The sequence below is a fragment of the Rhamphochromis longiceps genome, linkage group LG15 (assembly GCF_057381845.1).
Source record: "Rhamphochromis longiceps isolate RC_006_pf linkage group LG15, R_longiceps_female_GT1.1, whole genome shotgun sequence".
NCBI lineage: Eukaryota > Metazoa > Chordata > Actinopteri > Cichliformes > Cichlidae > Rhamphochromis > Rhamphochromis longiceps.
Window position 1 is genome coordinate 15,513,140 of NC_140571.1, and position 23,878 is coordinate 15,537,017.

Genomic DNA, 23,878 nt, shown 5'->3' on the forward strand with positions numbered 1-23,878 from the left:
TAAATAAAGGAGACACTGCAATAAATTCATTTTTCTCATCTCAATAATGAAGGGTCACACGATGTATATGTTGTGCACTTGTAAGTCTTTAAATTGCTTATTTAGAATAGACAAAATAAAGCCATGAGTTTTAAATTTACAGTGATTTTAATGGGCTAACAGCCAATATATGACTTTTGATTCTTTGTTGGGTTTTAAAAAAAATGTTTATTACAAATTTAGTTTGAGGGAAACAAATGGAACATTTTCCTAATTCTAAAATTGCAAATATATTTTCCAAATCATAACAAGGAAGAAAAAAAATTCTCCAACATCTTTAAAACTGACATATGCAGCAGGCAGGAGAACCTCAAAATCAAACTCTAATCCAAACAACCTCTAATTTGGTGTTTTACCCATTTATATCTTAAGCAGTAATCAGTTGGAGGCAAACCGTAAAAGTGTTGTGGTGACAAGCAGATGCACATACAGAAATACTTTAATATATTAGAGAGTCTCTGAGCTCTTTGTCACACAATGCTTGAACATTTAGCCAGAGCAAAACTGACGTTTGACGACAGATAAAAATCCTTTGCACACATCAATGTCATGTTGTTTTCCCCACCCAAGTCAAAAATCTATCAAAATGTCAGATTTTTGCAGATATGTCTTTGCATCTTTATTGAAAACAGGTAAATCACATGTAGTGCAAGGCTAACTTGATGTAAAAGTCGCTGGAACACAAACTCGATTACCACCAAACTGACTTTTTAACAGTCTAACAATGTAGCTGAGTATTCTGATGAATTAGTGAAAATGTTTATCTTCCATCATGCACTGGTTAGTGAACCATATCTCTTCTGACTTAAAAGCTGCTTTCAAAACTAAGCCACGAAAGCTGGCATCTCGCAGTGTTCGCCACTGAAAATTCCATTTCATTTACTAAAAACACCACAGCGCAGCGTTCCAGAGCCCTGTCCTGATTTATTTATTCAGAGCTCAAGATTATGCACAGGGCACTGAATCACTCTCCGTGTTTGTTAAGGCCGACCTGTCTCCTACTCTACAGTTTTACAAAAATATCCCAAGAATCCACTGAGCAGTCTCTGAAGTGAAAGGCAAATGATGGTGAAATGCCATGTGTTACATTTAATCAAATAATGTAGAAGACAGAAACAAATAAAAGCAACTCTTAAGCTAGAACACGGTTCTCCTTTTACTACAAGAATGGCAAATGCATTGAGTTTGTAATGCAATACCTCCATAGGCTAACGTTTTAACTCCTTAATGGATACAAATTTGATTTAGTGGCAGGATCATAGCATACAAAGATGACACTAAGTTACCATTTCAGAAAAACCACAGCTACATAAAAGCTATACTAGAGCACTAAATTGATTATTTACAATTAGTTACTGTACTTTGACTGTTTATCGGCAGACGCAGTGGGAATTCCCTCTGATTACAGCATCTATCATGTGCTACATTAGTGCTCCGGAGACTATGGCGGCCCTTTTGTTACCAGGCACGACTGTGATGCTGGTACTGTTTTCGAAATCTGCGTTGGCGTCATGGCAAGATGCCGCCCCGGCGACACTCAGAGTAGTTGGATCTACTTAAAAGACAGGCATTAGTCCTTTGGCATGTATTTATACAACCGACAAACACAAATAATACAAAACTTTGACTTTCTATATGAATATGAATTACATGCATGTAATAAAAATACAAATGAGCACTCTGACAACAGAGTTCAAATTAGCCAAAGGAAAAAAAAATGCCACTGACATTATACAAAATCAATTTCTCTACATAAACTCATTAAAAACTGAATATGTCCAAATGCACAGGGGCATTAGTGAAGTGCTGCAAAGGCCATGTTAATGAGTCATCAAGGCATGCAAACTCAATTTGCTCCATAAATAAGGAACATCAGTCGCTGGCAGGCATAAAGATGAGACTTTTAAAGTTGCAGTAGCCTTTCTTGCCACACAACTTCCCCCTCATTCCCCAGAAGCCCTGGCCTCCCACTTCACTGAGCACTAACTGAGCATTGTGCTTCAAAGCCATGGAAACTGAAGAGAAAAGAGAGGTTATTTGACATCTACATTACGTAACTGCATCATGGAATGCTAAACCTCTGCATAACATTGTGGCACCACGGATATTTATATGCATTCCTTAAATCAGGGCTTCTTTTCTCCGTGAAATCTATGATGTGTCCCGTTACAGCTTCCTGACACAGATCTTTTTTTAAAAAGGACCCAGGTGCATTTTCAAACCAAATATCAGCTGTAGTATCTTTTTTCACAGCTAACTCTGTTCAGAAAAGCCGTCCCTAAAGGCCTTAATCCAGTAGTTACTCCATTGTACAGGAAGTAGGACAATTACAAAGTGACATCATTTCCTTTGTTCTTTGACAAAGCACACGGACACAAAAAACAGAAGACGAGGCGATCTATGTAACCTGAAAAGTTTTTGGCATCTGCAGGGGATGAAAAGAGGCAGGGTTACATTGCAGTAGTGCAGTCAGTGGGGTTTTTATGTCCCATTACAAATATAGATGTCTTTTTATGCAAGTATTTCTTTTGCAACTTATTTATTATCAAAAGTTCATTCTGCTGCCCTTTATGTAGAATTCAACAAAATGCTCCCAACATATCAAATCTTTAGCTATTTCTCTTTCACAGAGCTCAAAATCTACGATAAATATTGAGCCAATCTAGACTAAAAACTATTAACTTCCATTATTAAAAAAAAACATAAAAACAACAGCCAGACATCTGTTGAGATCAAAAATGTAAAATCCCCCCCCCAAAAAATCTCAAAGTGCATTTGAATTCCCACCACCGATCTAAGCTTGAAGTGGAAGACTTTGTCTTTACTGCCTACACATGTAGTAAAGACAGTCGACCTATATGTGACAAATTAAAGGGGAAAAAATACGATAAAATGTATTAGACCACCATTTGCCACCAATTCGGGTTTGAGAATAGTTCAATCCCCTTAATTAAATTAATGAAGTAATTTAAAAGTGTTTACTAACTTATAAACCTTACATAATTAATCAAATCACATTAAACAAATAAACTTCTACAGGTCAAGCAGAATTGATGCACTTGGACCCAAAGGAATTGAGGTTTCTCACATGATATCATGTGCACATTGGAGTTGTCCCCCATACTACATTACCAGTTGCTAGGGAAGAAAATGTACTTCCTGACTGGTTGGCAGTGGTTCCTGGAGATTGTCGGATCTCACTGGGTAAAATTTATTACAAAAAGGTGCTGCACCAAAAACCTCCTAGTGTTTGTTTTATTTGCTGGAAGACTTCCACTGTTGCCTGTATTTAACCATGTTTTCTGCATATACATACTAACTGCTAACCCAGCAGTAGTAAGACTTGAAAAAAAAAAAGTGCAATACAAACTGCCTTTAATGAAAATTTACCACCTTTTGAAACATGTTTTCGGTCTGTGCCCCACTTGGTCAACTGGTCTGTAGAAAGCTTCCATCACTCTCCAGCAACCACTCACAACAACTCGGGTAATCCTCATTTTTGTGTCCTAACCAGTGATTGCCTGGTCTCTAGGCCTATGTGACTCGGGTTTTATTCACTTGATCCCACATTGTTATCATAATCGTGGGCGATTATGGCTCAAGATTTGGGAGTTCGCCTTGTAATTGGAAGGTTGCCGGTTCGAGCCCCGGCTTGGACAGTCTCGGTCGTTGTGTCGTTGGGCAAGACACTTCACCCGTTGCCTACTGGTGGTGGTCAGAGGGCCTGGTGGCGACAGTGTCCGGCAGCCTCGCGTCTGTCAGTGCGCCCCAGTGTGGCTGTGGCTACAATGTAGCTGCCATCACCAGTGTGTGAATGTGTGTGTGAATGGGTGGATGACTGCATGTGTAAAGCGCTTTGGGGTCCTTAGGGACTAGTAAAGCGTTATACAAATACAGGCCATTTACCATTTAATTGTCACATGTCCAAACTGATGAACAAATTAACGTCATATATTCTGCAAAACCTTAATTCATGCTTGCTTATATACATCTCAATTATCACAAGCTTTTAAGGCTCGACTGACATGTTCCAGCCTTTCCTGGGAATTCAAACATCTTAAGTCACTTGACTCTAATAAGTCAAGCTAATAAACGACAACAATACAAGCGTAGTGCATACTACAAATTGGTGGAAAAGCCTGTTCTTACCATGAAAACTGCGACCAGTGTTCAACATTTGTTTTTAAAAACAGATAAATGCCATCACCATTTACAGTATTATTTGCTGACGTTATATGCGTAGATGTTTTGCAATTTTGCATAATATATTTCAACCCCGTGGCATATTAGTTACATTTCCTGCCTCCTTCCTTTGCTGCATCCACTGAGTCACTGTTCATCCAAGTAAACTGATTCTGAATGGTGCATTTTTGCCTCGCATGCTTCAACGCCTCAGCATATCCAGGGCGAGCCAGCTCTGCTCTGAGTCCTACTTGACAGAGATGTCCAGACCCCAGACAGCTTCAACAATGGAGCTAGTGTCTATGGTAGTAGACCATCTCTCGCTGGGCCTGAGCGACGGCCGGGTCGATGGGAGTTCAGGTCTGTAAACGGCAGCAGCGTCTGCTCGGTGCGCTTGCACTCTTAAACTCTTAAATCACAGCATAGGTAGATCTTCTTACTGTCCCTTTTCACACGAGAGAACAGTAGCCTCACAGAAAAGATAGCTGTTCTAGAGATCAAATTTCTATTTAACATAAAAGGTAGCGACATATGAGGCAAATGTATGCAAAAAAGCACTGTGTAGATTTTACAACCTAATGTAGCCAGAAGCTAAACAACAAACAAGGACACGCAGAAGGTCTAATTGAGGTCTAATGGCCAATGGCCTATACCATTAAAAGACAATTTTACCAAACCCTGTAAAGACAATTTGTCTAAATCGTGCCCTTTTCTGTCCTAGATCAGGGCCACATGTTGTTGTGTATGCAAATAATTTCTTGTATCTGCTTTGAATCATGGACACTACATGCACTGGGTCACCTGAAACACTGAACTGTTTATCGAAGATAAATTTAGAGAACTGCCCGTTTTAGCGTCTAGTATTTGATTGTATATCTCAGCCTGTTAGCACTGGGGTAGGCTGAAATAACATTTAAAGCAGATTAAGGCAATGACTGTGGTCTCGGCAACCCTTCTCATCCCCTCTGTCCTCATTTTTCCATTTCTTCCTTGCTGCTCTTTACTTAGCGCAGTCCTCACGCCATCCATCATGGTTCCATCCTCTTCTCCTTCTCTGCATTGTCCCCTCCCTCCCTCTGCTGGCATGCCTGGGGGAATTGATCAGGTCCTCATCGCTCAGCCCAGCTGTCACTCTCGCTCCTCGTTCTCTCCGATGTCAGACCATCGGGCTGGCGCGTGTCACCGTCTCCAGAGGAGCACTGGCTTCACGCCTGAGGTGACAAGCAGCTGCAGAGAGGGTGGAGCCAGACAGACCGAGCAACTTGACCTCGTGCTCACCTCTCATTAATGCTACTGGGTGATTGGTAGGCTGGCACGCTGCCTGTCACTCAAATTGCACAGGAGTGGCCTGAATAACCGAATTGCTGTACTCGATCGGTAGGCCAGCCAGGTGATACTAATTTGAACCTAAGTGCTGATTGATTAATTTTATATGACAATTCCATTTCAGAAATGAAGAGTTCAGCAAAACTTTGTAAAAAGCGTGCAGAGAAAAGGTTGTAGAACTGAGCATTTTTTGTCATCTCAGCGACTTTCCTAATTTTTGATCAAGAAAATCAATATCCCGTGCAAACTGCTGCCGCTTCACTCTCTATTACAAAGAGAATGAGACAATGTAAACAAGATCCCTTCAGGTATATAATTAATGCACCACAATGCCTGATAATACATAACACATCTATCAAGTTCTGCTGCGGTGCGATGACAGTAACCGAGTTAAATTCTACTCTGAACTATACATCAGTGTCAGTGCAGTGGGTTTCTATTCAGCAAAATGTGCAATAACGCCGGTTTTATGGGTTTGAGGCCACTCGTGAAAAATGAGCGCACTAATGTGATAGTTAGGTACTTTAAAAGGATTGGCTCAGGTTCTTGTACAAGATTCAGAGATTCATGTTCTCGGACCAAATCTGCAGAACGTGTAAAACTGCGAATTGGGTTAGGCACGCGTTCCGCTAGTCGATCAGTGAGCTAGTGACTTGTTACATAGTCAGTCATTCTGTGACAACCTGCGGGATAGAGTCTGGCTCCGTGCCATACCCCTGTCAGCAGTTTGGTAGGAGAATGAGGCAGAGGAGAAGGAGGACGAGGAGGGAGGGTTGTAGGTGAAGGAGGAGTGAAACGAGGAACAAGAGGAGGCAATGAACAGAGAAGTAAGAGGCTGTGGCAGGGATGACGGGCAGCTCACTAACAGCCTTTTTGCGTCTATTAGAGCTCTCATATAGGGATAAGAGAGAGACGGCGGGGTGAGGTGCTGGAGTTCTCTCTTGGACCTGTATCTGACTATTACGCAGACGCACACAAGCACACGCATGCACAAAGAGACAACGACGTGAACAAGACAAACCAACCGCTGTTACTGTCGATAGCTCATAAAGCTTGACCTCAGAAAGCCCGTTGCCCGCTTTTGGCTTGCTGTGCTGGATACTTAGCAGAAGCTTAGAGGGACTTGTGAAGGCCCTGTAGCAGTGCCCCAGTAAACAACTGCGGAGGCCTCAGTCCCAGATCAACAACCGAACTCAATAACAAGCAACAAGCGTGCAGTGTGCCGGGGACCCATCTGGACACTGGCCGACTGAAAGCTGCACTTGTTTTTTATGCCATGAATTCCACCTTTGTTTTAAAGCCAATTTTGAATAATTACAAAAGCAAGGGATTTAATCAGGGACCAGCTGTCTGAAGCAATGTGCACGCGTGTGTTTGTGTACACCGATGAGGGCCCCGCATCAAAGTGAATCGGAATATCACAGAGGAGCAGCAATGGCAACATCTGAAGTTCCCTATTAATATGGCACACACTGGATCGCGCTACCACTTCCCGCCCACATGCATGCGCAGTCACAGGCACCCATGCACAGGCGTAGACTTTATGTGTGCATAGAAACATCGGCGGCATGCGGCGATAAGAGCAGAACCATCTGTCTCTCTATTACACATAGAGTGAATGTGCGAAAGACGCTGTGTGGTTAATGGGCTCGTACAATGTGCTATTGTCTTCCAAAATGACACAACAAAATCTGCTGAGGTGTGCGACAGACCATCCATCTGTCTGTCACAGGCAGCATCTGCAACACCCGTGATGAGCTTTGAAACTGAACACTGATCAGCTGATAAAACCCAACTCAAGCATTTTAACTTTAAGCCAGACGCAAGATGCCGATTTAGACAGATGCTGCTTAAAGTTCCATAAATTGTTAAGAAACAATCATTTCATTGCCACATTCATTCATTTGGAAAACTACTGATTGGGCCACCAGGAATCTAGACTGTGTGCTCATTGCTGGACAGGAGGAAGGAAGCATTGCACAACAGAACTTTTATCAACTCAAAAGTTTACGTAAGAGGCAAAGCAAGAGATGCAATACATCTGATCTCTAGATTTAGTAGTAACAAAACTCTGGGAATAGATCGATATTAATAAAAACTTTAAAAAAACCCTACAAATACAGATCAAAATGACAAACTCTACCCTAGCTTTGCTTTGATACTACAGAACATCTTCAGAAAAGGAAAAAGAAGACGGTGGATAATAATTCAATCAAGAAAGACACAACCAGTACTCATGTGCAAGTAAAGGGACTTAAACTGAAAAGAAATATTAACGGTTAATTGTAGCATGCGAGTAAGTAAACATGCAGTTTACCTGAGCGATTCGGCCATGCGCCGCAGGTCCTCGTTCTGCTGCTTGAGTCGCTCCAACTTGGCCAAGATCTTGGAGAGCTCCCGGCTGGACCGCTCCGGATGCTCGCTGTCCCTCACCAAGTGACCACCAATGTAGAAGAGGAGTGTTCCCCAGGCCAAAAGCACCAGGGTAATCCAACGCCATGAACCCGCCCAGGGCCGCATGTTTCAGCAACGCGACCCAAAAATGCCTCTAGGTGTGCCTGTACACCCACCGACCCGCCGGCCTCCCAGCCGGATGCGCACACGCACTTTGTGCTCTGTCACCACAAATGCCACAGTGGCATTGACATCTCGGCAGGTATGGGAAATGACAGATGGGAAATGTGTCTGTTTATGACCAAGGAGTGTTTGGTAAAAATACAGTGGGTGCTTCTCCGCCAATAAACCAGCCTCTCCTCTGTGCTAAAGCATGATTGGCTAATATGCTCAAAAGTCTGAGTTTTCACAGCCTGATTGGTATCTTCTCTCCTCCACCCAGATCCCTGTTGACAAGGTCGTCCAACACCACCTTTCTGTGTCCTTCCACTCCCACAGGATATGTTTTATTCAAGTTGCATCCTGTAGAATAAAAGAAAGACACTGGACTTAGTTAAACTTGTTGCACAAAGTTTTGATTTGCAAATACATTCTGTGCTTAATAGGGAAACAGAAGCAAATTACAGCCACTGAATAGTTTGCCAAGTAGGTCAACTTGGCAGAAGTATTCCTGAAGAGGAGAAGCGGAGAGCAAAGCATCCAACAGAAGAGTGCAATACAGAAACAGTGTGGAACAGGTCAGACAAACAGACTGGCAGACAGACAGCCAAGATGCTGCTGACTAGTCCTGACATAACCCTGTCTCAGCAGCCTACAGGATTGATCAGTGTGACACTGCAATTTGCATATACGTAGCGATGTGCAATCCCTGAGCTATGCTGCACTGCTGTCGAGGCAGGACAGGGACGCACACATATTCCAGTCTGTCAACAGTCACTTCCTCAACATGCACGAAGTCGACACACAGAAGCCTCTATGCGAAGACATTTTTATTTCACGAACCGGACACAACCACTAATTCACCTACAACCGCCCTTCAAACACGCTCTTCCTCGATCTTAGTTAAAGCACAACTAAATCCGACATTTAACTATTTATTTTTGTGTGGAAGACTATTATTTTTTATTTTTTTGCGGAAGACTGACCATTCTTCTTCCCAAGTGTCCCCCTGCCATCCTGGTAGCCTTGGTGACAGAATACAACACTGCCAAGGTGATACAGTGAGTTAATAGGGCAGAGAAAAAAAAAAAAAAAATCCCTGGATCATCACTTCCCTTCATTCTCAAAGCAGCGGGGGAGATTTTGATGGACGCGCGCCGGGTTTATGAAGCAACCTTCGCTGTCAACTCCCCAACAAAGCCCTGCCACGCAACAGAGACTAGTCCTGTGATGGGATGAAGACTGGCAGATACGCGTGCGTGTACAGTTCATCCAAGTGAATGTGTGTGTACGCTAACATCTCTGACTGTACTGAGTGTGCTGGAGTAATGCCAAGCATCTTAGTCTTTATGTGAGCGGAGCTGGTGGGATGGGGTTGATTGACAACGTCACGATGTCTCTGGTGTTTCTTGTTCTGAGCTTTTCAAGATAGAAGAAAACGTTCCTGCTGGAGTTCGCCTGGCAGCATGGAAGTAGGTTAAGAGTAACTAACCATGTATGCCATTAGCAGCATAGCTGATATGTAGGCCACTAATGGTGCCATGTTGCAGTGCTATAGAAGCTGTTCATGCTTCAGTGGCGCAAACTGCCCAGAATGCAACAGCTGAGATCTCTGAAACAACGAGCTGCAAACAATTCATCTTCATTCCTCACCAAATGATGTGGGATTATTAAAATCTGAGCAGACATTCCTTCTTTGCCGGTGCTCCTTTTGTGACTAACCTGGGCTGACACAAGGGTGGCTCTCCTTTATGCATGCGGCACACAGATTTGCTGAGCTGTGTTTTATTATGGAAAATAAGAGGTGCGAGAGGATAGCACTCCACCAGCTAATGCACGACTGGGACTTTACTAAAAGCCAGGCTGCATAAACCCTTGTCACTGTGTTTGAGGGAATATAATGAGGTTCGTGTGCAGCAGACTAAAACTGATAAATGCGAAACTGCCGGATGAGACAGGCAACTGCTGCCAAATCGGATATGAGAAAATTCTGAGATAAAATTTCTAGCTATTGGTTCTACTTATACAAAAAAAAAAAAAAAAAAAGAGTTAAGCTGCGCTAGTAATATTTTAACCGGTATAATAAGAGAACTTTGGGGAAATTAACATAAGGAAATGGGCTTACTGGGACACCAACTAGTGAACTGGTATCAGTCAAGATAATGAAACGCTAAAAAAGGACAAAATACACATATACACACACAATAAATAAAAAAAAAATGATTAAATTCATCTTCATGACAATCACTAACAGCACTTCAAAAAACAGCTGTATAAGCTATTCTGTGGCTCTGGATGAAGCCCTCTGAAGTCTGAGAGGTCACCAGTACTGGCTTGAGCCAGGCATCAAAAATATTTGACAGAGAAAGTGTGATATAAAGTGGAGACTTCACAGAAAAGGTTATTCATCAGCAGGGACTGGCAAATGAAGAGAATACCGCGTTGAATTATGGGGAACAGACCTATCCCTAAATCGTCACTCGTACTAGACAAACTAAGTCTGAAAACGTTATGCTGTGCAAGTCCTCTTTATCACTTTAAGCTACTTTCGGCTGCCCCCTTATTCAGAAGGGGGTTGTCACATGATTTGGTGGATTTCCACACTGGATGCCTTTCTTGATGCAGCTCCAAAAGGGATTTCTGTCTCCTCTTGGGATCAAATAGGGAATCTTGTCCTTGTTCTCTCATAGGATGACAGACAAGGAGCACCTTTGATGGGTCACCAGTCTACTGCACGGCCGTGTAGTGTACACGGTATATCATATATGAAAACCAAGCACAATAATCTTCTGCACTAATGACTAAAGTTAGTAATGGAAAGCCACAAAGTCAAGCTCAGCCACTTTACTGGCAGATCAGCCCATGGCTCATTTATTCTTCTTGGCAATCTCAGATATGCTGCATGATTTAACAGCTTGTCTCTCACTCCATATCTGCAAGCTGCTTTGCAACCCACCTCAGTGTGAGCTCCACTTTTTCGTGAGCTAATATCCATTCACTTATGGGCTAGATCTCAGTATGTCAATGAGGTTATTAAGCTCTCTAAATGCTGAAAGTGAGAAAAATCAGCCATGTCACTGAGAACACAAGGTGTCTAGATGTTAAATAACACAACCTTGGATCAACCACTTGCAGTTAAACCAAAAAAACAAAACAAACAACATAAAATAGAAATACTCATTAAGAGGTTTAAAACCTAAAGGATTATTGGTTAATTCTATCTCCTTATATTAAATCCATCTTTACATTATGACAATTATCAAATCCTGTCAATGTCTCCATAAAATGAATGAGGAAGGTTTAACAAATCCTTTTCATTGTGCCTTACAGCTTAGCCTTGGCTGTGATGAAATGTCAAAGGAAAAGAGAATCACATACAATGACTCTTCTAATTAAATGAATGAGGAGACATCTATTCAATATGCAGAATGTGGCCTGATTAAAGAGAAAATGTTTTCTACTATGATACTTTTGATATAATTTATTCCACTGATGAAGATCTGTCAGTGAAATATGTTACTAGAAATATAGCTGATTCGAGCCAAGCACTGAAGATTTTTGCATTTTTGCAAACCTCTCACATCTGCCCTTGAGTCAAATGGGGGGTACATAAATAATGGAAATTATAATAGTCAGTTAAATAAATGAAAGTTCCCCACAGTGGCACAATCATTTTTAAGCTGGACTGGTTGACAGACATGCTGACAATGAGATTTTAGAGAAGTTGGCCATTTCGTGCCTCTTCTTTGTTCCGCTTCCTTCCCCCAAACCCCTCCTCCTTATCCCACCAAGTACAGTAGAACCCCCCCCGAGTTGTCAGGTTTTAGCAACTACAGACAAAATGAAATACGTGACTGCTTCGGCCTGAATGTGAAGTCCTACAATTTTATGAGTGGAAGGAATAAGTGCTGCTCATAAACAGAACCTTGGTCTGCGCCACCTACACGCTCCAAATCTTCCTTGTGACCTTGGGTTTCAAACATCATCATTCTCTCACTATGCCCTTCACGGTCAAGGCTGGTGTGGTACATGTGGCACTGCAGGGTGGACTGTCAGACCTGTCACAAAATGTCACTGTGCTGTGGCAACATAAAGAAGCCCGAGGGGTCAGCAGAGTTGACCCGTTTTCACTCCTGCTGGTGATTCTTCCGAGTGACTAAGGCTGCAGCAGAGGTTATCTCTTATCAACGGCCTCCGGTCTCCAGACAATAAGCGCCGGGATGAGGTCCACTACTGAATTATGCATGCGGCTCTGCTAAGGACGGCTTCTATTACGCCAACACAACCACTCTACTTCGAGGACAACTCTAAGAGAGTCACCTATACGGCTATAGATAGTAACTTATCGTTTTGTTGGCGGAGGAGATGCATTGGTGTGTGTTGCTAGGGCAACCCTGAGGAGGACATATAGCAGATTGTGTTTGTGCCGTGGTTTATAGCGCGGTGGCAGGGAGATATGATGCATGTGTCTAGAAAACAGACAGGTAGAAGAGGATAAGGAACAAATGCAGAGCAGCAGTGAAAGAATGCCGATGGGGGGAAAAAAATGAAAGTGGAAAAGCCATTTACACATTCATAGCTCTGATGCAGAAATATCTCTTTGACAGATGAATCTAAATGTGACCTATGATTGAAAAGAAGATGTATTTTCTGCTGATACTGTCAACGTATTCAACAGAACTGTGAATTTTCCATCCCAGCATATCGCCGGTTGGAGACACGCGATTCTCCATATCAGCTTACGAGCACAAAGCAGGGGGCATTCTTGCTGGTGTTTGGACGGCACAGATGTAGCAGCACTGGCGTCAATTTTTAACCATTATTTATCCTCCAGCAAGTGAACAAGCTGTTGTTGGAGAAGCAGCCTTTTAAAAAATAAATAAAGAAAAGCACAAAGCTGCACTGGTTTCTTATGGTTTCCTTCCAAACGCTGTAGAGCAGCCTTTCTGATTATTTTGTCAGCTGGTGTTGAGGTGTAGTCCAGCGACCTTTGATTCCTTAGGCTTCCTGTTTACATGGGAAGGACGATATATGTAGTGGAGTCGTAGGGTTGACACATTTTAAGTATTGTATAAATACATCAAATGTAAAATGAGTAAAAGAATCAGGGAATGGTATTTATCAGACTACCATTAATGTCTGCTAATATCACAGTGCCAAACAATGACATTTATCTTTGGCTGGTGCTTATCCAGGAATTATTCAGTGTGCTCACAACCCTGCTCTGTCATTAGAACAGACTGTGTCCCTTGTTCTTCATTCTCAAAGTGGGAGATAAAACCCTTGGTGTCTCAATGTCAGACTTGAGAGAGTAACAAGAGCTTCACCCACCATTCCATTCAACATGCAAACTTATTTAAAAGGAACTCTAACTACCAGCCAAACTGTTATTTAAAAAACATTATCGGGCCAGAATTTTAAAAACTGGTGCCTTCCTACTTAAAAAAGGATCCAAAATGAAACAGCAACAGTTGAAATAGCATGGTTCAGGATTATGAATAACATACAATCCAGTCGTTAAGTCTGACGTCACTAGCCGCGTCTGCGCCTAAACTCCGCTGCAGGTCCATATATCAAACGATCACTATGGCATTACTGAGAGTTGAAAAACTGTCTAAAGTCTTTCATCTTTAATAAAATGATCAGCGTTCTGCTCTACCAGGTGTAACAATTGAGTTTAACATCCAGGCATCCATGAAAACGGAATTTATGACATTTAACGGAGTTAGAAGTTAGCAGGGAGTTAGCTCGCTAGCTTCTATCTAAATACAATATAGCGTGTCCTGACTGCGGGGTTTTGGAAACAAATTAAAAGGTACAGCTCTGTTATCACTTCCAGCATAAATGAAGACAGAAAACTAAACAGCAGTGACGTTTGTAGGGTTACTGAAGTTGGGCTAGCTGGTATATAATGATGTGCTACGTGACCGCTAGCGACACAGCTATGTTAGCATAATATAAACAAGCTAACATTTTTTCCACTCGATAAAAGTTAACGTGAGTGTTCTTGGTGGTCAGGAACAAATGTAATCGCATGGCAGGATGCTGTAAAAGGACCAAACTTCAGCCAGGAGAACAACTGAGATAATCCATCCACAATACGAGGTTAGTCATTTATATACTGCTGCATGGGCTGGGCTGTAGTTACATCCTAAGGTTTTAAAAACTGAGCTTAAATAAATGATTAGCGGTAATAAAAGCCGAGGGAGGTCAACAGTGATCACTGACTGTTTTAGGAGCTTTTTGAGATTAAATAGAAGAAAAACATTAAACATGTTAACAACACAAAAGCCATATTAAACGCAGACTACTTTAGGCCCAGAAGTAGGATTCGTCACGTGATCACTTAACGACTGGATAGAGTATCCTAACCTGAAATGTTTGTCCTCCTGTTTTCAGCCATTTGCAACTAAATATTGAGATTGAATTTTGAGTGTGACTTTTTTCCCCCCGCCAGTATGAATATCAGCAAATGTATGAGTCATTCAACGCCATAGTGCTCCCACTCGTTTCTCTGCTGGCTCAGAGCCAGGATACGGAGACACCCTTAGCTTTTTGGGGTGCCCCTTGTGTTTCATATGCATGCGTGTGACTCTGAGTGGGTGTGTGGGAGTCGCACGGCTTAGTACAGCCGACTGCACACGCAGACACACACCTCCACACAGAGGAGAGCAGTGAATATTTCATGAGCTGCTGTTTACTTTACAACATTTCTAAGCAGAATGTGCAGGAGTAGAGCAGGGCGATATGGCCAAAAATATTTATCACGATATACATTTGAAAATTTGCGATAACGATATAACTGACGATATAATTGATGCGAGACAAAATACAACTCCACAACATTACTAGCGCAAAAAGACAACCTTCCATTAATTTTCACTTAAACAAGAAGCTGGTTTTTATGTACATTAAAGCTTTATAAAAATGTAACAGTGCAAATGCAAATTCCTTGCTGAAAGTTTAACCAAAAGGCATTTCCAGTAGAAATGGGCTGACATATCCTGAGCATAACCATGTATAATATCCACTGAAGTTAAAAAGAGGTGCTTTGCAACATTAAACTGTAGTGTGCAGTACGTATTTTTTGGACCATAAGGCACATTGAGCTAAACAAAGCAGTTAGATAAATCAAACTTTATTAAACTCATTCTTCTTGCTTCCTCCACTTCTGTACCATTGATTCATTGATGTTGAATTCTCTGGCAGCTGCTCTATTCCCATGTTGTTGCAGTATATTAATGACTAGCCTTGTATTGTGGATGGATTATCTCAGTTGTTCTCCTGACTGACGTTTGGTCCGTTTACAGCATCCTGCCATGCGATTGCATTTGTCTCTAACCATGAGGAACCTTAGTGTTCATCCTCCAGCTTCACTGTTTATGTTATGCTAACATAGCTGTGTCGCTAGCGATCACGTAGCACATCATTATATACCAGCTAGCCCAACTTCAGTAACCCTACAAACGTCACTGCTGTTTAGTTTCCTGCCTTCATTTATGTTGGAAGTGATAGCAGAGCTGTACGTTTGAATTTTTTCAGAAATCTCTCAGTCAGAACATGCTATATCATGCTTAGGTAACTAGCGAAACTAGCGAGCTAACTTCCGCTAGCTTCCTGCTAACTTCTAACTCCGTTAAATGTAATAAATTTTGTTTTCATGGATGCCTGGAAGTTAAACTGAATTGTTACACCTGGTAAAGCAGCAATGCTGATCGTTTTATTAAAGATGAAAGAATTTAGACAGTTAACTCTCAGTGATGCTGCAGTGTTTGTTTGACCTGAAGCGTACTGAGTTTAGGACCCAGATTACTCCCAGATTTAAGAGCATCTTAGTCCGACAAATACAACAATAACGACGGCCGCTTGCATGTTCTGCAAAAAAATGTGCTTTGTTGTGTATCTGACGGACAAACACCAAACCAGTTCCACATCACTGAAGTTGCACCATTTTTACAAACCAATTCTGGTTCATCTGTTTCACTCAACAATCGGCCATGTGCGTATGAAAACAAAGGCACTGCGCATGCGCGTTTTACTCATATTCTATCGCGATATTTCATTTTCCTATCGTTGCCTAACATTATACCGGTATTACCGTGAACGGTATAATATGGCCCAGCCCTATGCAGGAGTCCATTAACTTAAGCTAAAAGGCAGGGTGAAAGCTTGGCGTGGGGAAAGAGGAGAATAACGGCTAGATGGTGAACTGGCAAGATGAAAGGGCATGATGTGCAAATGAATGTAATGCATTTTATATACATGAAAAGCCCATAGCTAATGCATTATACACTGAGATCATTTCAACACAGAGTTTAATTTCTGCAGTTGCATGCAGGAAACACGGTAGCTTTAAAAAAGAAAAAGAAAAAAAAGGGGGGGGGGTGCTGGCAGCAAACCAATGCATTTATGCACGTAGATCTGGTCAAGAAAACCTGCTTAAGTTCAAACAAAGTATTGGAATGGGAAGAAAGGTGATTTATATGATTTTCAGCGTGGCAGACAGGTGGTCTGAGTATTTCAAACCATTTTTTTGCTCTATAGAAATAGAAAATGGTTAGAAAACGACATGATATCCAATGAGCGGCAGTTCTCTGGATGATGTCAGTAGTCAGGAAATGGCCACGATTTTTCTAATTGATAGGAAGGTGACAGTAACTCATACAGCCACTTATTACAACAAAAAGCTAAAAGCACAACGACAAAATAAAGTCTTTGCAGGAATAATCTATGGTGGACCTGAAGTCATAAAACATTGCGCAAGTAAAGCCGTAATGGATGAGATATACAAGTGCGGCTCTTGCTGCACCACTTATTACAACAATGGTGTGGAGAAGATCATTTCTGAATTTGAACCCCGAAACAGATGGGCTCCAACAGCAGAAGACCACACCACCCAGTGTGGTACTCCTTTCAGTTAAGAATTGGAAACTGACGGGTACCACTAACAACAGAAAATTGCAAAAACAAAAAAACCCAAAAAACATTGTGCGGTCTGATAAATCTTGATATCTACTGTGAAGTTCAGGCCAAAAATTGGTGTAAAAACATGAAAACATTGCCCCGTCTGCCTTGTATCAACAGTTCAGGTGATGGTGTATTGGTGTCCTTGGCACACTTTGGACCCTCTGGTACCAACTGAGCATTGTTTACACACCGCAGCCTATCTGAATATTGTTGTTGACAATGCCTATCCCCTTATGACCACAGTGTACCCATCTTGCGATGACTGCTTTAAGCAAGACGGCACACCATGTCACAAAGCTCGGATCATCTAAAAGTGGTTTCCTGAACATGACAGTGTGTTCCCTGTACTCAAATGGCATCCACAGTCACCAGATCTCCGTGCAAACGTGCACTTTAGGTATGTGGTGGGACAGATGATTTGTATCATGGATATGAAGCCAACAAATCTAAGGCAACTATGTGATGCTATCACGGGAATATGTATCAAAATCTCTGAGGAATGTTTCCAACAGCTTGTTGAATCTGTGCCATGAAGAATTAATGCAGTTCTGAAGGCAAATAGGGGGATCCAACCCAGTATCACCAAGGTGGACTGAATAAAGCAGCTGGTAAGTGTGCTTGGGAGATTATCAAGATATACTGAAATATCTGAACAAGAAGTATTTCATATAATTTAATATTTTAGTTTTATAAAATTTTATAATACAATATAACATCTACTATCCAGCCACCTATCATATGACAGGTTTGATTTATGATCTCTGATGTCTTAGAGATAACAGTACAGTAACATCATAGAACCAAGGGTCACCAAATACAATGACTCCATACAAAATCTGGGTGAAAAAAAGAAAATAAAAAATTGTCTTCTGCCATTTACCACTCTCCAGTTTGTTATTTTGCTGGCCAAGATGCTGATTATCAAGGCTTAAATTCAAACTGGGCATAGCAAGCAACTGCGCTACAGGGTGGATATTATTTACTTTATTGTTGCCAAGTATTTTTGCTGGAACATATGTTAATGTCTAGTTTGAGGAGCTTTATACTTTTAGTTTATAGTGACGCATAGTGTATCATCTTCTTAAACAGGTCTCACGGGAGCAAAGATTCGGTCTAAACTTTGTGAACACAAAGCAAATAACAAGCATTACTAAAACCAGACCAACTTAATTTGTTTAATCAAAAAGGCTGAAAGCACAAAGACGAAATAATAAAGTCTTCACAGGAATAATGTATGGTGGACCTGAAGCCATAAAACATTGCCTAAGTGGCTGAGATATATAAGTACAGCTCTTGCTACACCTGTTGGTGATTATAGTTCCCCACTGCCAGCATCCAAAAAACACCACCTCACCGTTAAACTCATTCATTACAGTTACAGCATGCTAATAGCATAGAATGGAAACCCTAATGGTTGATGCGTATGCGTAAAAACATTCTAGTTTTTTTACATTTCCAGGTTACTGGAAAGAGCCCAATTCTTGAGAGTGTTGTAAATGTGACTGCATACATTCACACTTGAGCCACATTGACAGTAATTTGCAAATTTGTATGGGATATTAGGTCCAGGGTGCTTATTCAGGCAGTTGACTCCAAGTCTAAACTACTAAGTCCACGGGTTTAAAACAGGTCTTTACAAACCAAACCAAACCAAACCATATATCCTTTAGATATAAACACTATATGACACAAAACCAACATGGAACACAGCATATGTCTGAAAGGGGCTTTGATGATAACTTGGAGGCAGCAAGACCACTTCTGGCAGCCCACTTCATTGCAAGTTTGGGATTAAATCTCAGAGAAGTGGCTAAATGTCTCAGAGAAGTTCTAGCCACACAACCACTGAGCCCACTGCAGCTTGGCATTCAGTATCAGAGCTCAGCACACAGCCTCTCCTTCAAGGTTATCTCTATGGAGAATTCGCTGACAGCAGGATACACGAGCACACGCATTCACACATGCACAGGTGCTCACATAGTGACAAAAGATAGGTACCCACAAACATGACTTCTCAAACACCCACACCCCATGCCCTCATGGGGTGTGGGTGGGCTAAGGCTTGTTTATGCCAGAGGTTTATACAAACAGGCTTTTAATTGGGACACAGGGACATATGATTAGCCGTAAAAATCCACCAATCAGTCCTGTGTTTTATGACGTTTTATGCCCAAATGAAACTGGGCGGGTGCTCTGCCTGCCAACCCAATCTGTCTCCTGACGACTGAAGGTGGATCTCGGGGTCCAGACGTGGTCAAGGACATGATTGTAAATTCAACATTTCAGTGAGGGTGATGAACTGGCTTTGCAGCATTGCATTTGTGAATATGTCTGAGAGAAGGCGGGGATAGAGCAAGTATCAATGCCACTCATGCAGCTATATACATCATGGTTGGTGCATAAAGGGCATTAAGTTTCAGTCTGTGTGTTTATTAGGGGAAACTACAAATGGATTGTTTACTTTATGAATACCACAATTAAGTGGTTTGCATAATGACCATCATTATTTATGAGCAGCAAAAAAAGCACAAGCTCAAGGTCTGTGCTTTACCTCCACCATGATCTATACTGCTGCCGGTACCCACACACACAGCTACTGTCCGTTCTAGTTTCTGTTACTCATAATGAGTCCCAATGACGGCTGACCTTTCACAGCCTGGGGTGCCGGGGACGAGCTAAAGTGATGGGGGCAGTGAGGGAGGGTGGCTGAGCCTGCAGTGACCCCATATAGAGGGTGCCAACCTTCATTCGGTCACTTCAAAGTGGTCTAATGAGTGGCAGAATACACAGGAGAAAGGCGAGTGGAGGGGGGAAAAAAAACCAAAAAACTGGGGATAATAGAAGAAAATCTTTGGCCAGAGAGGAAAGGTGAGAAGGAGGAATAAAGAGGACACAGAGAGCGACAGTGAGTGCATAGCTACAGTTACACTGTCCTCAACTGCCTGATTTTTATCATCGGAATATGCAGCGATGCATAATATGATATGTCCGTATCTACCAGATATGGATTTTTTTCCCAGAATACAATCATACCTTTGGAATGAGACAGGGTGGACAGGCTCGCACTCTGGGCCATTTCTTATAACTTGCCATCAAGTCACAATTAAATTGATAGTTGAAAAAAAGGTGTTTTAAAAGTGCTCTAAAAGGAGGACTTCAGTTATACACTCTTAACAGTCTTTCTGATCTGCTACCAGAAGAAAAAAAGAAAAGAAAGACAAAATCATGATGAAATGACCTTATGTGTGACCAGCCCACGTAACAAGACCTGGAAGAAAGTAAAGGGAGAAAATAAGAAATGTCACTGCAGCGAGAACAGACAGAGGAAGAAGGTGTTTGAGGTTGGAAATCAGTGGTTAAGGGACACCAGCCACAGGGGGGAGAGGGAGAGAAAAATTGTTCTGGTCTTCTATTGCAATCTTCCAATAAAAACCTAGATTGACGAGAACAGGGTCCTCGGCGGTCTCTTGTGCGATAAGTTACATTTTCAACACAATAAGCAGCGCGCCCAACCGCTGCACATTTCCTACCTCACTCATCCTCTGCAACAGAATTTACGGTCAGTGGTTAACTCCCATTATATATATGGCTCAGGGCAAATGTGGTTCCCCCTTCCACAAGCCAAAGTGCCCTTTTCTGAAGCCAAGGCTTGAATGATAAAGCAAGAAAACGAAGAGCTTTGGCTAAAAAAAATAAAAAATAAATTTAAAAAAAGACAGCGAGATCTAGGCAACAACAGATGAGGAATACTGAGAATAAAGAAGAGGGAAAGTAAACAGCACAAGAATGCCCAGACAGCAAGAACACCAAGATTTAAAGAAAAAAAAAATAGTTGTATTGAAAGACAAAGAGGGAAAATAAAAATGAGTGTGGTACGAAAAGAGGAATCCATGGAGGTGGTAATCAGAAGAAAGATGGCGGTGGTAGACTCAAGACAGAGGGAGAGATGAAAAATGTTCCCCGAGGGGCCCGAGTCCTGACTAATACAGAGAAGAAGTTCTATAAACAGCAGTAACACATAGCTCCCACAGATTCATCGCTCTCCGCTACATTACCTCCATCCTCTCGTCTTCACCTCTTAGCTACTTTGCTCTTTGACCTTAAATCCTCTACAATGCAAAAAAGACATATCACCAGTAACATGTGACATGCTTATATAGCAAAGTTTACCTTTTAAATTCAGGCATTTAGCCTAGAAAAAAAAAAGAATAACTTTATAGCTTATTATAGTCTCCTGTCTTCCCTTTAAAACAAAAGACTTTATTATGAAGTCTGGACTGGAATCCACTTTAAATAGTCCTGCATTAGAGATTTATGGATTTTAATAAAGGATGGGTCACGCAACTATTTCTCGTCTTAAAATATTCTTCTTTCTGTTGTTTTTACCAGTGCCTGGTGGTACAACTGCCCGAAGGTGGCAACAATGTAAATAGATGATACCAACCACTTTCAAATAAAAAAAATATATACAGACCCCCAAAAATAACGAGGTGGTTCTATAAATTGGTGTCCTGGGTGTTCTGTGTGAAGTTAGGTTAATTAGGAAATTAGGTGCTAACCACCTTGATCCAGGACACACTCTCGATTCTAAAGTTCTGTTTCTGAGTTTAAAAAAGTTCGAATTATTTCTGATACGTTGCTAAACACCATGCTATTAAAGAAGAAAAACAAAACAAAACAAAAAGCACTGAACATGAACAGGTCTCTCTGCTTGCGGGTGTGTTTGTGTGGAAGGGACAGGATTGAAACGCCCTTCCCTAAATTTATTACACCGTATCTGTCAGATATTCAAACTGAATAGTCAGGACTTCACCCTCCGTGTTCGCTTTCCGAGTTTCTCACAGCTTCGATGGTTGCCTGCTGCTCTCCAAAGACACGCATGTGAGATGAAATGAAAATTCAAATTTGCCAACAACTGCATGAATCGGCCTGTCTGGATCGGCCCTGTGATGGACTGGAAGCCAGCATGAATAAATGCTAAAGCAGACTCCAAAATTAATAATTGACAAGCTGAGATTGGGTGTTTTTGTGACTTACCCCTGCCTGACTGCTTCTTTGCAGGTGTGCTACTGTCCCCCTTTCAACTGCCCGCTTCACTCCCTTTTGCTTTATTCTGTTCGCTGGTTTCCTTTTAACTCCATTTCCTCTTCCTCATCTTTACAGATTTTTGTTAGAGCTTGACATTTAAACCCAAACCAAGCGGGACCTGCCTGGAGCAGACTTGGGTAAGCTTACACTGAGTTTTCCCATTTAATTGCTTGGCTTTGGGTGAGGGTTGTTTGAAAATGTTAAAGTACTCTTACCCTCTTTTAATGACGAGAAAATACTTAGCAGTGTTTGGATTGAGAGGTTTTGGATATTAACGAGTTCGGCTGTTGATTAGGCAGGAATTTGTAGAATCTGTGACACGCGGAGAACAATTTTTTAAGTGAATATCTGATTTTTGCACGTTGCAGCCTATGTTTAACATCACTCTGTCCTTCTGCTTCCATGTTTTTTTTAAGCTTCTTGCCTTTTTTGTGTCCTTTCACCGCAGTGGCACGCATGTGTCACCACACAAGCCATATTGACAGAGCTCCTCGTCTCCGTCAGGTTGCGTTTTCTGCTTCGGGTCCGCACTCGTTCGTCCGCCTCACTTCTCCTCTGTCTCTTCCACTCGGGCTCTACGTCTGGCACTGTGTTTGTCTGCTTTGCCCATCAGCTTCCGCTCGGATGCTCCTTCTACTTGATGTGAGTTGTTTGTAGGTCTTTTGTACTTAAATGTATAGACTGTGTAACAGTTTCCATGTGTGGACCATAAGTGGAAGGTCTGTGCGATTTATAGGTAGCACGGCTGGCATGATTTCCTTCGCTTGGTTCGACAGGAGTTTATTCTGGTATTGTAGTAAAACAATCCTATCATCACACAGAAGTGTTTCTGCTTTAGTGGAGACACTAATCACATTCACTACATTCAGCCTTGACTTGCCTGAATTGGTTGTTAGTGTAATGAAACTGACAATTACAGGCTACAGAGCAAACATTCCCTCTGTGGTCTTTCATAACCAGAGGCCTTTTCAGTGTATTTATTCATGCTTGGCCCTAAATGGTTCAACTCTACGTTCCTCCAGAGGACAATAAAAAAAAGTTACATGAGTCCATTTGAAAAAAAAAGAAAAAAAAAAAGCAGCTCTAGGGAATGCTGTTTGCTAAATACTAAAAGGAAACACTGGCATGCAGTCTACCTTGACCCATATTAACAAGTCCTGAGAAAACAGTCACTACTTTTCTCCTCTCTACTAAGCAGAACCTGTTGCTCAGATTACATTAACAGCAGGTGAAAACAACTCGACGTGCCAAGCAGTGCTAACGCTGCACTGTTCAACTCAACTCTTACTACCGTCTCTTCCACAGGAAAATAAAGAAATTAATGAATGCGTTCCTGCAAAAACCGAAGTATGCGTTTTCTATCCAGGGAAGGCACCACTGAGACCTTATTAGTACTCCGTAAAGCCAGAGCAGGAGTTTACACAACGTGACTTTGTAAAATCTGGAAGTGAAGGGAGAGACTAAACAGTTCTTCCACTGCTGGCGGAACACTGTGATCCAACTGGGAGCAGCTGCATCCCTTGTTTCAATAACACGGCAACAACATACCGCACCCTTTACAGTTGCGAGGATCAGTCGGGGAGAACCCGCAGGGAAAATGTCACGTTCTCCTTGGTGACGTTCTGGGATTCTACAAGACGGCCATGTTGCACATCAGACATGATGGCAACATTACACAGAATATGTAATCTTTCCTGCGCATCGAGTCAGCTGTCTTAAACAT

General features: G+C 41.8%; 1 protein-coding gene across 1 annotated transcript in view; it reads right to left on the bottom strand.

Moving 5' to 3' along the window:
• fut8b (fucosyltransferase 8b (alpha (1,6) fucosyltransferase)) overlaps positions 1 to 23,878 on the bottom strand; it is a 95,233-nt gene that overhangs the window by 37,917 nt on the left and 33,438 nt on the right. Inside the window, exon 2 of the mRNA XM_085382266.1 lies at positions 7,865 to 8,463. Within this exon, the coding sequence (XP_085238392.1) occupies positions 7,865 to 8,067 (203 nt within the window). The 5' untranslated portion in view covers positions 8,068 to 8,463. The remainder of the gene's footprint in view (positions 1 to 7,864; positions 8,464 to 23,878) is intronic.